The 17,784-nt window shown below is 46.1% G+C and overlaps 1 protein-coding gene across 1 annotated transcript in view; it reads right to left on the bottom strand.

Annotated features, from left to right (window-relative positions):
* LOC124798535 (sorting nexin-2) overlaps nt 1-17,784 on the bottom strand; it is a 53,456-nt gene that overhangs the window by 17,615 nt on the left and 18,057 nt on the right. The window contains exons 8-9 of the mRNA XM_047261984.1: nt 6,167-6,259; nt 3,938-4,081 (exon numbers count right to left, since the gene is read on the bottom strand). Coding sequence (XP_047117940.1) covers nt 3,938-4,081; nt 6,167-6,259 — 237 coding nt within the window. The remainder of the gene's footprint in view (nt 1-3,937; nt 4,082-6,166; nt 6,260-17,784) is intronic.

Below are 17,784 nucleotides of genomic sequence, written 5' to 3'. Positions count from 1 at the left end.
GAAAAATTGGTTGGAGGTGTTGGCCAATGGGAGCCGAAATTCTTCCAGTGGAGCCACAATAACCAGCCACAGTGGCGAATCCAGGACTGTTGGGCTTGTGGACTTTGGGGAGCACGTAGGAGATGAGCGTGCAGGGTGCCGTAGTGGAGAGAAAGATTCAGGGAAGATGTCCTGGGAAGGGCCTAAGAGTTTAAGCAGGGATTGGAGTTTGTGTTGGACTTGTGGGGTGGGATCAGTCTGGCAGAGTTTATGGGTGGAGTAGTCAGATAATTGACTGAGGCCTTCTGGCAGGTAGTCAATGTGATTCGTAACAACATTGGTGGAGCCTTTGCCTGCAACTAGGACAATTAGGTTAGGATTTGTTCTGAGGTTGTGTATAGCTGTTCTTTCTTCTGCTGAAAGGTTGGTGTTCTGAGGAAAGGACCTGGGGAAGGATGGTGAGGGCTAAGTTGATAGTAAACAATTCCTGGAAGGTGACCAGAAGGTGGTCAGGTGAGGGGGGGGGGGGGGGGGGGGGGGAGAGGGCACAGTTGGATGGTGGTATAAACTGGAAGAGGCAGGGTTCAATGTTGGAATTAGTGTGGTTTTGGTTGGAGGGATTGGTGGCAAACTAGTGCTTCCATTGCAGGGACCAGGAGAAGAAGAATAGGTCATTGACTTGTCAACTCTCTTTCTCCTGATCTCTGCAATAGAGGCACTTCTTTGCCACCAATCGCTCAAACCAAAACTACCCTAATTCCAACATTGAACCCTGCCTCTTCAAGTTTATACCACCATCCAACTGTGGCCATCCCTCCCTCTCACCAAACCACCCACTGGTCACCTTCCAGGCATTCCTTACCTTCAACTTAGCCTCACTGTCCTTCCCCAGGTCCCTCCCTCAGAACACCAACCCTTCAATAGAAGAAAGAACAGCCATACACAACCTCAAAACAAATCCTGACCTAATCACACTACTTGCAGATACAGGTTCCACCAGTGTTATGAATCGCAGTGGCTACTGGCAGAAGGCCTCTGCTGATTATCTGACTACTCCGCCTGGAGACTGCCAGACTGATCCCATCCCACAAGTCCCACACAAACTTTAATCCCTGCTTAAAGCTCTAGGCCCTTCCCAGAACATCTCATCTGAGTCAATTTCCCTCGCCACCCCTACTACATCTCACACACACACACACACACACACACACACACACACACACACACACACCCCTTCACATTCCACATGTTCCCGAAATCCACAAACCCAACAATACTGGATGCCCCATTGTGATTGGTTATTGAGCCCCCACTGGAAGAATTTCAGCCCTCTTCAACCCTCATTGACCAACCCCTCCAACCAATTGCCCATAATCTAGCCTCCCATGTCAAAGATACTAACCACTTCCCTCACTCACATTCTACCATACCCACCCTTTTAACTCCTGGACCTCTACTCATCACTGTTGACACCACTTCCCTACACACAAACATCCCTAAAACCCATGGTCTTACTGCTTTTGAAAGCTAGCTTTACTGACATCTCTCAGACTCCAAAACCATTACCTCAAACACATTACTAACTTTATCCCAACCCAGAACTTTCACTTGAAGAGAAGGTACATAAAAAAATCTGTGGCACAGCTATGGGCCCCTGCATGGCAACCTCTTACACCAACCTTTTTTTTGTTGAGCCATCTAGAAGAGACCCTCATAGCCTCCCAAAACACCAAACCCCTAATCTGGTTCATGTTCACTGAAGGTATCTCCACGATTTGGACTCGGGGCCAAAACATCCTATCTTTGTTCCTTGACAACCTCAACACTTTCTCTCCCATCCACTTCATATTATCCTCCTCAACCCAGAGTGCCTCTATGTTCATCACCACCTCTCTGGTAGCTCCGTCTGCACCTCTGTCACATTAAATCTATCAACAGTACCTGCTTTTAGACAGCTGTCATCCCTTTCAAACCAAAAACATTTCTCCCATATAACCTGGCTACCTGAGGATAGTCTATTTGCAGTGACAAAAACTCCCTTGCTAGGTATTCTGAGGGCCTCACCAAGGCCTTCACAGACAGGCACTATACCCCAGATCTAGTCCACAAACAGATCTGTGCCATTTCCCCTCACACTCCCAATCCTCCCACTACCGCTAAGAAGCAGCCACAAAGGAGAATGTTTCTCACTGTCTAGTTCCTCCCCAGACTGGAACAAATTAACCACATTCTTCACCAGGGCTTTCATTACGTGTCAGTGCCCTGAAATAAGGGACATCCTACCCGACGTACTTCCCACCCCTCTTGAAGTGGTGATCTGTTGCCCACCCAACCTCCACAACATCCTAGTCCAACCCTATACCACTCCCAATCCTTTGCAACAAAGATCATACCCTTGTGGAAGGCTCAGGTTCAAAACTTGCCCAACCTACCCACCCCACACTTCCTATTTCAGTCCTGTCACAGGTTTATCCTAACCCATCTTGGGCCAGGCCACCTCTGAAAGCAGCCATGTAATTTACCAGCTCTGTTGCAATCATTGCATAGCCTTTTACACTGGTATAACTACCGACCAGCTGTCCACCAGGATGAACGGCCACTGCCAAAATGTGGCCAAGGGCAAAATAGGCTATCCTGTGGCACACTATACACCTAAACACAACAACATTTTATTTCAAAGGCTATTTCACTACCTGCACCACCTGGCTCCTTTCCTCTGTCATCAGCTTTCCTGAACTGTGCAGATAGGAGTTATCCTTATAACACATTCTCCACTCTTAATTATCCCAGCCAGAATCTATGGTAACATACTGTTCCCACAACTTCCGTCCAACAGTTTCACCCCCTCCGTCCTACCGTCTGCTCCCCATTCTCATCTCCCACCCTGTTTATTTGCAGCCCTCTGCCAACGCATCCACTCACCTTCCCCACTTCTCTCCATTTTTTCTCCTTTTTCTGCACCTCCCTGCTCCACAACCTCATGACACTGCGCTTGTTCGCAGTCTAGTCCCTGCACTCTCCACCAGACTGCATTCATCTCTGTCTGCACACTATTATCCCTTCCCCTTCCCTTCGAGATTGCTGCTCACTGCCAATGCCAGCTGGTGACTACAAATTATTGTTTGTAAGTATCCCGAGGAGGAGGCAATGCAAATGTGCACTGCCCTTTTGGAGGCAACCAGGAGTACAATGTTGACCAAACTGTATGCAGCTGTTTGACAATTCAATGCAATTCCATGGGTTTATCATGGAAGCAGATTCGACAGTTTGGAACAACACCATGTACCGATGTCTGACACCTCTCACTAGTATCAAAGCCATCAGGACAAGCTCCACTAACCTATTGTCCGGCCCTACACAATACATTTTGGCAATGGCTTTTCCTTTCAATACAATAACGCACTGATGAGGGAAGTGCTTATCAACTTTATCAATGCTCCATTACCCTGAGCATCATTTTCCCATAAAATGTATTACAGAACATACTGCTCTGTACTCTCTCAGTATTCAGTGCTCACTTCTCTGCACTGCTGTGTTTGGAGCCCGTTACAAACATGCATTTTTATTTCCATGAAGTCTGTAACAACTAACCAAGTAATTTGAAACATAGGCTGGAGTACATGTATGCTTACTCTCAACATTGTGTCTACCACACTAAGGTTTCTAGATTTCTGTACTTTATGTGCCACTGGTGTTCGAAATACTGGTGGAGAGCAGTTCAACACTGTCTTGCATTACCATTAGCACATTCACATTGAATATTTTAAGGATTTGTAACAACAACAACTATCCTGCAACAGTCACAGCTTACCTATTTGCGGAAATTTCTTTAAAAGTTCAAAATTTACGTTTCCTTGTACAGCAAAAGCTACTGAATTTAAATAAAATTTTGTTGGATACTGCAAAAAGTGTGAACAGAAACAAGACACTATTAGATATAGAAAATATTACTCCTTACTTCCACAACTTCCATCCCAGCTTGCACTCCTTTATCTGACTTCCCTGACAGCTCCAATTTTGCTTTCTGTTCTCTCTTTTTATTTAACATCTGCTGCGAGTGCTGCCAATTTTGATACACCTTGACCCTCTCATGGAACACTTCCTGAAAAATTATACACCTGTCACGCACATATTTTGGTATAATGTTAATGTAATAAGTTTCTGTAATGATGCTGATTAATTACATGCACATTAACAGAAAAATCTGCAAAAAACTGACATTTACAATGGGAAATCCGTCTTTGAACCAATCAGTGCATGATGAACACAGCACCTTGTACTACACGGTAATTTTTGTTTTTATGCAAACCAACTGCTGCCGTAAAACATTGCTTCACTAGATCAAATAAATATCCATTAATTGTGTATCAAAGCCTAAAAGCTAGCATTAGACTAAAATGCTGACTGAAGGTTTACAGTGTGAGGAGCCTCTATGTTGCCAACAGCATTGGAAAAATAATAAAAAGGGAAAAATAAGAACATGCTGTATGCGCTTTTGGAGCCAGTGGTTCCTTCTTCTGGCAGAAAAGTTGAAGGGGAAGAAAGAGGGCTGTACGAAAAGGACTGGAGAGGTTAGGTTCTCATCCCATCCGGCAATTCTCCCCCCTGACCCAGCATTCTTTGTGACTTTTCTGAACTGTATCCCTTTCCCTAAACCTATCCAGTCCTTTTCCTTCACCCCTCTTCCTTTCCCTCCAGAAGAAGGGGCCACTGGCTCTGAAAGGTTGCTCCAGGAGTAAAACAAAACCTTATGTCTGAAAATAAAAATCACTTTTACGTAGGAAACTAAGAACCAGTTTAATCACCTGTGAATCATCTGCTAACATTAAAGACAAGGAATCTAGTGTGTGTGTGTGTGTGTGTGTGTGTGTGTGTGTGTGTGTGTGTTTTCCACTGCTGCCACTTTGTGAGGAGATTTCTTATTTATCCATTTACAATCTACAGTATTGGTATGATCATGTCACCAGGTAATGAGATAACAGAACACAGAAGATTCAAAATTCCTAAAATGCAAGGAAACAGAATTTTTAATATTGTATCATTGAAGAGAGTTCTGAGATGGATTTAAACTGGGTTTAGTTCACACCCTCTTCCAAAACAAATAAGTAATTGGGGAAGCACAAGAGACACTAAACAAAAGCAGCCACAAACATGGTTACAGATGATTCAGGAATCAATTGACTGACATGTCCTTAGATCCTGCTTTGAACTCAGGTATTTAATAACAGAGAGAAAGAAGGAAGATAAACACACTAGGAAGTTAGATATAGGTAAGTTACCAAAGAAAGAGATTCTAGAAATTTACAGGTACAGTGATAACCAGTATAAGTAAAAGTGTTAAATGTAATTCTGTAGAGCAGCAAATAAAATAATGAAAATTAGAAGTGAATAATCTGAATCACCAAATCTCCTGAACTGGGAGTGTATGGTGCAACCATTTCCACAGAGTGAACAATACTTATTGTATTGTATATTGTATTTTAAAAGCTATGGTTAAATCAATATTTCACCCAAATCTACACATTCAATAGTATTTAGTCTCCAGAAATATGAAGAATTAAAATTACTGTTTGTCCCATTTCCTGAAGTATTTATAAACTTTCATGTAGTGCCTACACTTTGCTTCAGCTAATTCTTTATTAAGGACCAAGTAAGGAGACACTGACTTTTCTAGAATTGTTCTGAAACTGGCAATTAAAACATCAAACATTTAAGTGAAAAGTCTGCCCCCTAACAAAGACTTTATATTTCATGAAAGACATATACCATCAGCTGCTGTCAAAAACTTTATTAAGTGCCTACCAGTTTCAGTCTATATTTTCTGACACTGGCCAAACAATTCATAATATACACTTAAGATTTTGACAGCAGCTGTTGGTGTAACCATATAATAGGTCTTTCAAGAAATCTATTGCAGCTGTCGAGCACTATTTTACGGGGGTACTGTGCATAACAGCTTGAAAAATCTTACCATGGAACACCCATTTCATTAATAACACTACACAAAACCATATATTTAAAAGTGAGATCTTTTTGGTAATGCAGTGACAATTATAGGAGATTTATTTCGAGTGTTAGGAGCATGCATACACAAGTTAGCCACTCATTACCTTTACAACTTGTCAGACTACAGCATATTTTTCTTCCATTAGGTAAGTGCCAACAAACATGAGACTGAGCAATTTACCTTTATTGCGCCAAACAATGCGACATAGTCCTTCAAAAGCTCACAAAATATAGAGAAGTCAGAATTAGCTTGTTCGTTGTAGAGGGCTTCCACCTGCAACACAGAGTGACAGTCTATGTAGTTCTAAGATATATGACCAATAACAAATGAAATTCAGAAACACAGTATCACCCAGCAAGAATTGAAATGAAATAGAACTTTCTGGGAGGAATAGCAATAGGAAAAAATTTGAAGAAACAAATCTTGTTTGAGTATAATGTGTAAATTTAATGTGGAAAGGGCAAATCAAAATCAATAATACCAGGGTAAATATCGAACACACAAAACATATTGAGCAAAGATACCATGAAAATAGGCTAAACTAAAGACCGAGATACTGATCACAATGACTGAGGAATTCAAAATTATGTAATCCAGTAACTAGAAAATTATTCTTAACACAAAATAATCTCAGTATTTTACAGAAAACAACTGTTAAAACAACACTTCAGTACACTCTGGACAGCCAATTACTGACAACTCATGATTTAGCCACCCTAACAAAGCATCAATTACATAAAATTAAGCATAACAGTCACCGTAACATCATAAGCTAAAATGAGGGCAGACAATACATTTTTTCTGTCCTATAACGGTGTAAAATATAATCAATTAAAAACACCAAATACAGAAATTATTTGAAACAAGCACTACAACCAGTTAACACTGACTGGAGTAGGATGCCATACAACAGATTCATTAAAATTAGTACCACTATCTTTATGACAGGCAGAAATGTTATCACAATCTTAACCTCACTAACAACATTTTGTAATACAACCTAATTAAGACACTGCACTGACAAATTGTCCTGTATACGGTAAGGTGAGGTGTGAGGTGGCCCGCACAAGCATTGAAAGTTACTTCTGGGGGCCTATTTTTCTGGTCCTTATATCCAGTTTGGGCCAAAGAGATTTGATGCGGATCCGCATATCTCCACCTGGAATCATGAAAGAGAATGGTGGGCATGTATCTGCTCCTCTAGCCAGACAGACAGCCAGTTCATTCCCTGGGAGGCCTACATGGCTTGGGGCCCACAGAAAATCAACAGAGCAGGCGGAACGGTCAAGGGCACAGAGAAGGTCATGGACAGCAGTGACCAAATGGTGACTAGAGTAGCACGAGTCAATAGCCTCCAAGCTGCTCATTGAGTTGATACATACCTACTATTTTAGAACCATCAGTGTAAAAGGAAAACAGATACATTCCAACCGGCAATCCCACCCAATGGCAGATATCAGAGGAGAGACATTCCTCTTTCGCAAAGAGGACAGGCTGCATGGGATGGTCAGGGAATCGTCAAACAGCAATTGGGTAAGAAAACACGGGAATCCCCATGTCTGAAGAGACTGTCAACACAGCTAGTGTGAAAGGCAGTGATTTCAGTCACACCCCATAATATGTAAATTTAATGTGGAAAGGGCAAATCAAAATCAATAATACCAGGGTAAATATCGAACACATAAAACATATTGAGCAAAGATGTGGAAGGAGCTACCGAGCCATAAATCTGACCACCATTATCTAGTCTGGACAAAAACAGAGTGAGGTGAAGATGAAGAGCAGCACCCCAAGACTATGTGGGGCAGGAGGTGCAAAGCATTAAGCTTCCGCATACAGGTAGTCTTCAGGTGGCGAATATGGGGCAGCGAAGTCAGCTTTTTATTAAAAGATAAGGCTCAAGAAATGGAACTGTGCTACAACATCTAGGCATTAGTCACCTAAATGAAGTTCTGGATTGGGGTATATTGTGGGTTGACGACAAAAATGCATAACCTGTGTTTTGGAGAGAGAAGACTGGAAGCCTTGGGAGACAGCACGTGAAGAGGCTCGTCAGATGGTGTCTTTGAGCTGCTTTAAAGCAGGTGCTACCGAGTGGGAGCTGCACCAGATTAAAAAATTGTGAACATGCAATGCTGGGGTAACCGGAGGCCCAACAGAGGTTACAACCCCACTGATGGCGATGGACAAGAGGTGGACACTCAACACAGAACCCTGTGGGATACCATTCTTCTGAATCTGAGAAGTGATTAGAAGTAACAGCTCAAACCCGGAAGAACCAGTGGGATAAAAACTTTGGGATAAAAACCTGAAGGGAGGCTGTGAAAGCTAAATGTGACAGCACTAACCCGAGTTAAATGCCTTATGTAGGTCAAAGAAGAACACGTAATGGCGCCGGCAGTTAGTGAAAGGGTTGCTGTTTCCAATCGGAGTAAATGGTCAGATGGAGATCGTACTTATCGGAATCCATGATATGGTGACAAAATGCCTCGAGAATCTAGTACCCCACTATAATCTGAAGTTAACCATCCCCTTGAGCAATTTACAAAGTATGTTGTTCAGGCTAATCGGGCGATAGCTGTCGAGAGCTGCCAGAATAAGAAGTTCTAACCGAGCGAGGTGGTGCAGTGGTTAGCACACTGGACTCATTCGGGAGGACGACGGTTCAATCCCGTCTCCGGCCATCCTGATTTAGGTTTTCCGTGATTTCCCTAAAACGCTTCAGGAAAATGCCGGGATGGTTTCTTTGAAAGGGCACGGCTGATTTCCTTCCCCATCCTTCCCTCACTCGAGCTTACGCTCCGTCTCTAATGACCTCGTTGTCGACGGGACGTTAAACACTAATCTCCTCCTCCTCATCTGTTTGGTTCTTTCCAGGCTTAAGGACGGGGATAACTATGCTGTCTCACCACTGCGAGGGGAATGCACTTGTGAACCAAATGTGGTTGAAGACCCTGAGTAGATGTTGCCTCTGGATTAGGAATGCGGACCTGGGGTCATGTCATGTGAAAAGATAGGATCCTGCAAGAATTCCCATTCAGTGAAGGATTCAGCTTGATGGGGGTTTAAACAGAGGAAGGCTCAACTTGACGTTTCTGCCAGAGAAAGGTAGCAAGATAGGAAGAGTTTGCTGATGCTGTTGCAAAGTGTGTCACAAAGTGGCCTGCAAGGACTGATGGAGCACTAAAGAGAGCACCCTGTAGGATAAGACCCTGGACAATTTACTGCCGCTGGTGGCCCAGAAGGCTATGGAGCTTGTACCAAACGTGCACTGAAGAGGCAAACATCCTCAGGGAGGAAAATGTCACTCAGCATTCCTTTTTACTCTGCTTCATAAGGTAGTGAGCCATAGCATGGAAATGCTTAAAACTGATAAGGTTGGTCTGGGAAGGATGTCCTTTAATCGCTGCAGTGCCTGTCAGCAGTCCTGGATAGTGACTGTTACATCCTTGGTCCACCATGGGACCGGTTGACGAGGGGGACCTTTGGATAGGGGGAGAGCAGTGCCAGCAGCTTGAACGGTGGCAGAGACGTCTTGCATAAGCGCATCAATGCAGTCAGAGAGACAGGTGTTTAAGTACGCAGCAAATGCATATAAAGGCCAACTGGCTCTGCGGAATGCACAATGTGGGGGCGTGTCTGCCTGGCAACAGCAGGAGAATGATAGAATCATTGGGAAGTGGTCACTGTCACGACGATCTTCCTGAGGTAGCAAGGGAGGAGATCATGAGAGGAATAGCAGAAAATGTGCCATTAGTGGCACTGAAATGGGTATGGAAACTGTCTTTGAGGAGACAAATCGAAGTCTGCAGTTAGTTGGTCAATTAGAAGAGCACTACTTGTTGATGTGGCACTCTCCCACAGTGGGTGGCATGCACTAAGGATGAGCTAAGGGGGTGGTAGTCACTGTATTAAGATAGGCAGGTCAACAAAAGGAAGTGGTCTACCTGGAGAGAGATAGACACTGCATATGGTGATTCCTGTGGTCATTCGCACTCTTACTGCTACTGCCTCTAGATTGGTACAGAGGGAAATCCAGTCACTGCAAACTGAAGTACAGGCCCCTCCAGACACTTTCCCAGGGCGGGCCCAGTCCTGACAGACTACCTGATAAACACATAAGATTAGATACTGGTCATCATGAAAGTGAGTTTCTTGGAGAGCAACACACAATGCACAGTAAGCAGAAACAAGTTGTTGTACATCTAGAAGGTGATGGTAACATCCGTTGAAACTCCACTGGATTATCGTGTGGGGAGACTCCAGGTTAGATATAAAGAAGCAAAGGGAAGGTCATGTCACAGGGTCAGTGGTCATCACCAATGAGGATGCGGTGACAAAATAAGATGTCAGACTCAGGTTGCAAAAGGGGAGAATAGCACCTCTGGGGGCACCAGGGTGGCTTGTCCTGAGATGACCTCCTTCCGCAAGATCTGGAACCAAAAGATCAGGTGATGCAGGTGGCAAAACGCAGGTACTTTCCTCGTGCAGTGGGTGGGGCCACAGTCACCACACAGAGGGCCCATCATACAGTGTGAAGACATATGCCCAAAACACAAGCTCCAAAAGCACCTGATGGGTGGTGGGACATAAGGCTTCACATGGCATTGATAACACAACCTTGACCATCTCCTTGAAATCCGGAATAAAGGCATCTGTATCGGTGCAGTTTTATTTCCTAACCTTCTGCACACATCAAACAAAATTAATGCCGCGTCACTCCAGATTAGCCTGGATTTCTTCTTCAGTTTGCAGGAGGTGGTCTCTGGGAAAAATCACTCCCTGGACCATATTAAGAGACTAGTGAGAGGTAACAGACACCGAGATGTCACCAAGGCAGTCGAAACAAGCATGAAGGGCTGCAGAAGAAGCTTTTATCAACAGGGAGCCCAACTGCATTTTACTGAGAGACTCCACTTCGCCAAACTTTCTGCTATATTGTCCACAAAAACCAAAGGCTTTGTGGTGGCGATTGTGCCCCTGTCCATCCTAGTACAGACCAGGTAGAGGGGTAATTGTTTCATTCCAAGAAAACGAGCCTGGCCCTCTTCCCAGGGTGTAGCCAAGGGAGGCAAGGCTGCAGGGTCATACGAAACAGCATTCAATAATCCATCACTCAAGGCGGACATTTGAAACTGGCAAATTTTTTTGCAGCTTGATACCCTTCATGCACCAAACATCCACCCTGATACCATCCACTCCAATCGGGCTTTCCCCATGTGTGCCCATCCACTCCAATCGGGCTCTCCCCATGGGTGCCACCTAACTACAGCAACAGCTGCTTGGCACAGCAGCTGTTGCTGGGAGTTCTGATGCACCAGGATGACGAGAAACCACTCCTTGGCTTACATGGCTATCAGTAGTATGATCCCTTTATTGTCAGGAGATTCAGTCAGATGGGTACTTAAGAGCCCCATCACACAGACTGGCTATCCATGTTGGTGACTTAGCAGGATGGAGGGGGGGTCTACAGCAGGGGAGGAAGGGGGAAGAGGAATCCCTGCTGTAGATGCTAGGGAGAGAGTTCTTCCCCAAACTTCTCATGCTAAAGACAGAGAATTTAGAAGGGGAGATCAAGATCCAAGAGGAGAAAAAAAATTTAAGAATAGGTAAGAGGAACAAAACTGAAGGGACACATGGAACCATGCAGAGAGCCAGGTCGACAAATCAGACCATTGAGAGAGTGGATGGAGGGGGTGGTTGGATGGTTGGTTTAAAAGGGGGGAAAGGGACCAAACTGCGAGGTCATCAGTCTCATGTTCCCAGTAGAATAATTACCCACAGGAAAGAAGAAAATAAAGACGACGTACGGCACAATAACAGGAGAAATGAAGAAGAAGAAGAAGAAGAAGAAGGACAACAAACACTACAATAAACAAAACAGGACAAGAAACCCACAGACACACGCAAGAAACAGGGAGAGGAGATTGAAAACAAGAAAGCAGAATACCATGGCTGGCTGACCATAAGAATAAAAGCCAGCCATTCTGCAACACATTAAAACCTCCATCCTAAAAGCCCTAGGGTGGAGGACACAGAGGGACAAAGGACATGTGCTAAAACTCAGATCAAATGATAAAACCCATCCTCACGAATAAAATGTGAAACTAAAGCTGCTGTTGAGGCATTGACACTCATCACTGAAGGTAGGGTGTTGGGGATATTGAAAGTCCGCCGCAGAGCAGCTAAAAGTGGGCAGTCCAGCAAAGAGGTGAACAACTGTCATTTGGGAGCCACAGCAACACTGAGGTGGGTCCTCGCGACGAAGAAGGTAATCAGTTGTGAGCCACTTGTGGCCAATGCGGAGTCAACAAAGGACAATCGATTTCCTACGAAAAGCCCGCAGGGAAGACTTCCACACCTTCGCAGTCTCCTTAATGACACGCAGTTTGTTGTGCATACTGTTATGCCACTCTGTCTCCCAAAGCCGAAAAACCTTGTGGTGTGAGACAGAATGCAGGTCAGTTTCAGAGATGCCCATCTCAAGGAGCGGTTTCAGTGTAGCCCATTTAGCCAGCATGTCAGCAAGTTTGTTGCCTGGGATTCCGACGTGTCCTGGTGTCCACACAAACACCACTGAACGACTGGACCATTCCAGGGCAGAGATGGACTCCTCGATGTTCGCTACCAAAGGATGGCGAGGGTAGCACTGGTCTAAAGCTTGTAAGCTGCTCTGGGAGTCAGAACAGAGAAGAAACGACTCACCAGAACAGGAACAGATGTACTGAAGTGCACGAGATATGGCCACAAACTCTGCAGTGAATACACTGCAACTAGTGGCCAAGGAGCGCTGTTCAATATGGCCTCTGTGGACATAGGTGAAGCCGACACTACCATCAGCCACTGAGCCATCATTGTAAACAAGTTCAGAGCAACATAACACGTCAAGAATCAAGAGGAAGTGACAGTGGAGAGCAGCGGGTTAACAGAGTCCTTAGTACCATGCAAAAGGTCCAGACGAAGCTTTGGCCAAGGTGTACACCATGGTGGTGTACGTGAATGAACCTCAAGTAGAAGTGGTAAAGGGAAGGACTCCAGTTCAGAGAGAAGGGATCGCACGCGAACCACAATTGTGAGCCCTGACCTGGGCCACCGATGCAGGAGATGAACTGCCATGGGTGGGAAAAGGAGACAGTAATTCGGATGCTCAGGAGAACTACGAATGTGTGTAACATAACTGGTGAGCAGTTGTGCACGCCGAATCTGCAACGGAGGGACTCCGGCCTCCAATGGGACACTGGTCATTGGACTCATTCTAAAAGCTCCCATCACTAGGCGAATGCCACTGTGGTGCTCTGGGCCGAGGAAACCCAACGCTGAGGGTGCCACCCAACTGTAAACCAGACTTCCATAGTCAAGGTGGGATTGAACAAGGGCTCTGTAGAGCTGCAGCAGCATAGAGTGATCTGCACCACTGTTGGTGTTGCTCAGGCAGTGGAGAGCACTGAGGTGTTGCCAGCACTCCCGCTTAAGCTGACGAAGGTGAGTTAGCCAAGTCAATCGGGCATCGAAAACCAGTCCTAAGAATCTATACGCCTCCACTACAGTGAGTGTATTGTCATTAACATAAAATTCAGGTTCCGGATGAACAGTACAACACTGACAGAAGTGCATGACACACGACTTTGCGACTGAAAACTGGAAGCCCTGGGCTAGAGCCCAAGACTCCCCGTAGGTGCTGCTCAGCAATGCCAGTACTGAAGGAGCAATACGAAATGCCAAAGTCATCTGCATACAGAGAAGGGGAGACCAACGCCCCTACAGCTGCTGCTAGGCTGTTGATGGCCACCAAAAATACAGATACACTCAATACAGAACCCTGCAGAACACCATTCTCCTAAATACGGGGGGAACTATAGGAGGCACCAACTTGGACACTGAAAGTACAGAGCGTCAGGAAGTTTAGGATAAAAATCGGTAGTGGAACCCAGAGACCCCACTCATACAATGTGGCAAGGATGCGATGTCACCAGGTCATGTCGTAAGCTTTATGTAAATAAAAAAAAGACGGCAACCAGCTGTTTGCATCTGGGAAAGGCTGTTCGGATGACACACTCAAGGGACACAAGGTTATCAGTGGTAGAGTGACCTTGGCGGAAGCTGCCCTTACATGGAGCCAGTAGGCCACGTGACTCCAGGACTCAACCGAACTGCTGACACACCATACATTCCAGCAACTTACAGAGAATGTTGGTGAGGCTGATGGGCTGATAGCTATCCACATCAAGCGGATATTTACCGGATTTTAGCACCGGAATGAAGGTGCTCTCCCACCATTGATATGGAAAGATACCATCGCACCAGATCCGGTTGAAGATGACAAAGAGATATCGCTTGTAGTCAGACGAGAGATGGTTAATCATTTGACTGTGGATCCGATCCGGCCCAGGAGCTGCATTGGGGCAATGTGCAAGGGCGCTAAGGAGCTCCCACTCTGTAAATGGGGCATTATAGGGTTCACTGGGGCATGTAGTGAACGAGAGGACTTTCCTTTCCATCCGCTGTTTGAAGGTGCAAAAAGCTGGGGGGTATTTCTCCGATGCATGCGCTTGGGCAGAGTGCGCTCGGCAATCGCGTTTGTGTCAGTAGAGAGCATGCCATTGATGTTAATGCCAAGTACACCTGTTGCGGTCTGGTACCCAAAAAGACGTCTGATCTTCATCCAGGCTTGGGAAGGTAACGTATGGCACCCAATGGTCAACATGTACCTCTCCCAACACTCCTGTTTGCACTGTTTTACAAGCAGGCAAATGCAGGCACGAAGCGGCTTAAAGGCTATTAGGTGCTCTAGGGAAGGGAGCCCCTTATGTCACTGTAGAGCTCGCCGACACACTTTAATTGCCTCAGCGACTTCCGGCAACTACCACTGGACTGTCTTTCACCGGGCACACCCTAGAGAACGAGGGATCGCATTTTCCGTTGCAAAAATTATCATCGTAGTGACCTGCTCAATCACAACATCGATGACAACACATGGGGGAGATTCATTGGTGACAGGAGAGGTGAAGGCTGCCCAGTCTGCCTTGTTTAAAGCCCGTAGGTGTCCGTGGGCATGACACTGGGGGAGTGACAGGAAGATGGGGAAGTGGTCAGTACCACACAGGTCATCATGTGCTATCCAGTGGATAAATGGGAGTCGTCCTAGGCTGCAAATTGATAAATCAATGGCAGAGTAACTACCATGAACCACATTGAAATGTGTGGCGACCCTAGTATTTAAGAGGAAGCGGTCGAGTTGGGGCAGCAAACTTTCGACATCTCTGGCATGGCCAGTAAGCATGGTGCTACCCCACAAGGGGTTACGGGCATTAAAATCTCCGAAAAGTAAGCAAGGTTTGGGGAGTCGATCAATCAATGCAGCCAATACATTCAGGGGTACCGCACCAGCTGGAGGGAGATACACGTTGCAGACAGTTATTTCCTGTGTCATCCGTATCCTGACAGCCACAGCTTCAAGAGGAGTTTGAACGGGCACAGGTCCACTACATACTGAGTTCAGGGCAAACGCAAACTCAACCTGACACTTATATTTGCTACGGTTCTTGTAATATCCCTGTAGCCGTGAAGGGCAGGGGTCCGCATTACTGGAAACCAGGTTTCCTGGAGGGCAATGCAGAAAGCAGTTGTAAAGCTTAACATTTGCCATAGTTCAGCCAAGTGGTGGGGAAAAAAAAAAAAAAAAAAAAAAAATCACCGCAGTTTCGCTGGAGGATGATGTGATCGTGAGACTGGGAAGGCATGGAACACTCAATAAGGTAGTCTACGCCTCCGGGTCACCTGCTGCCACCGACTTATTTCCTGAACAGGCTATATGCATTGTGTCTGAGGGTCTGGCGAGATCTAGGTCCTCAGCAGACGCCAGAATCTTCACCTCATCCTCAGACACAGAGCTTGTAGGCAACAGTGGTGAGGGTGTCACTGCAATTCGCTTGGTCTTGGGAGTCTTCTTTCTGGATTTCTCTCACTGATCCTTGGGTTTCTCTGGCTGGGAGGGCTTCTCTGATTCAGTATCCGGGACTGAGGATGATCGTGAAGCCCTACGACCAGCTGCTTTTGGGCACTTCCGCCACTGGCGGCTGTCATCTTCCCCACTAGCAGAAACCTGGGAAGGGAGTGACCCAAGGGACCCCTTCCTAATGAGAGGAGCCGAGTAAGACTTACACATCTCTAGCTGAGAAGTGGGGACTGGTGTTCCCAATGGTTGGGGAGACAGTACTCCAGAGGCAGGTGGTGTGGGAGCAATAAGGAGGGTGTAGCCTTCCAGCTCTGTGAGCCGACTGGAAGTCACGGAACTGATGGGGCTACAACTGTTCTCATAATGGTGGCATAAGAGTAGGTCATAGCCACAGGCTGTAGGTGCTCAAATTTCCTCTTTGCCTCCGTGTAGGTCAGTCGGTCCAGGGTCTTGTATTCCACGACTTTCCTTTCTCGCTGTAAAATCCTGCAGTCTGGTGAGCCTCCCAACACTGCACCTGTTGGTGGCAGTCCAGCCCCTGCCCACTCTACCAGGCAGCACCCCCCCCCCCCCCCCCAACACCACACTTAACCATATACTATTATCCCTTCATTTTCCCCAATCCCCTCCAGACTGCTGCTTTCATTCTACCCAATAGTTGAATTCTGGGCCAAGTTTTTTTTTTTTTTTTTGTGCAAAACTGCTATGGTCATTAGCGCCCGGTCAGTGACTTAGGAAACAGTAAAAACTGAAAATGGAAACCAGCAGCAATGGGAACGAAACTCAAAATTGGAGAAACTAAAAGCAGAAGGAAGGCTTAAAAATCCACTACAGAATGGGGGTGGTTGTCCCAAAAAAAAAAAGCTTCAAATAACTGATGTCATTTCCCTGGCACTAATAAACTCGAGAACGCGATCGGCCGAGCGCGTGTCATCTGCTAAAATTGACGATATATCAGGCGACAGCTGTAGACGAGCGCGTAACAGAGTAAAATAGGGGCACTCAATTAAAAGGTGTCTTACCGTCCACAGCCGAGAGCAGTGAGGGCAGAGTGGGGGACGATCGCCGCTTAAAAGATGTCGATGGCTAAAAAGACAGTGCCCTATCCGGAGTCTAGTTAAAATTACCTCCTCCCGACGACGCGTTCAGGAGGAAGAGGTCTAAGCACAAGGAAGAGCTTTCACGTCCCGCAATTTATTATGGGGAAGTGTCGACCAATGTGCGTGCCATGAAAGAACGACACGACGACATAAAACGCTCCGTAGATCGGCGAAGGGAATCGATTGAATAGCTGGCCGAAGAAGAGATACTGCAGCCTTGGCCGCAATATCAGCCGCCTCATTTCCACAGATACCAACGTGTCCCGGGAGCCAGAGGAACGCCACCGAGATGCCCCCCAGGTGGAGCAAGCGCAGACAGTCCTGAATCCGGTGGACCAGAGGGTGCACAGGGTAAAGAGCTTGGAGACTGAGGAGAGAGCTGAGAGAATCTGAGCAGATAACATACTGTATCTGCTGATGGCGGCGGATGTAGTGGACAGCCTGGAGAACAGCGTAAAGCTCCGCAGTATAAACCGAACACTGGTCAGGAAGCCGAAATTGATTTGGGGTGTCGCCAACAATATAGGCACTCCCTACACCTAACGATGTTTTCGAGCCATCAGTGTAAATAAATGTGGCTTCCTTCATCTGTGCACATAGAGCAGCAAATGCCTGACGATAAACAAATGAAGGGGTACCATCCTTGGGAAATTGACAAAGGTCACGGAGCAGGCAGATCCGGGGACGGAGCCAAGGTGGTGCTGTACCCCAAGTTGTCAGGAAGGTTTTAGGAAAGCAGAAGG

Source organism: Schistocerca piceifrons, chromosome 5 (assembly GCF_021461385.2).
Source record: "Schistocerca piceifrons isolate TAMUIC-IGC-003096 chromosome 5, iqSchPice1.1, whole genome shotgun sequence".
Lineage (NCBI taxonomy): Eukaryota > Metazoa > Arthropoda > Insecta > Orthoptera > Acrididae > Schistocerca > Schistocerca piceifrons.
The sequence above is the reverse complement of the archived record's forward strand: the minus strand, read 5'-3'. Positions and strand labels throughout refer to the sequence as shown.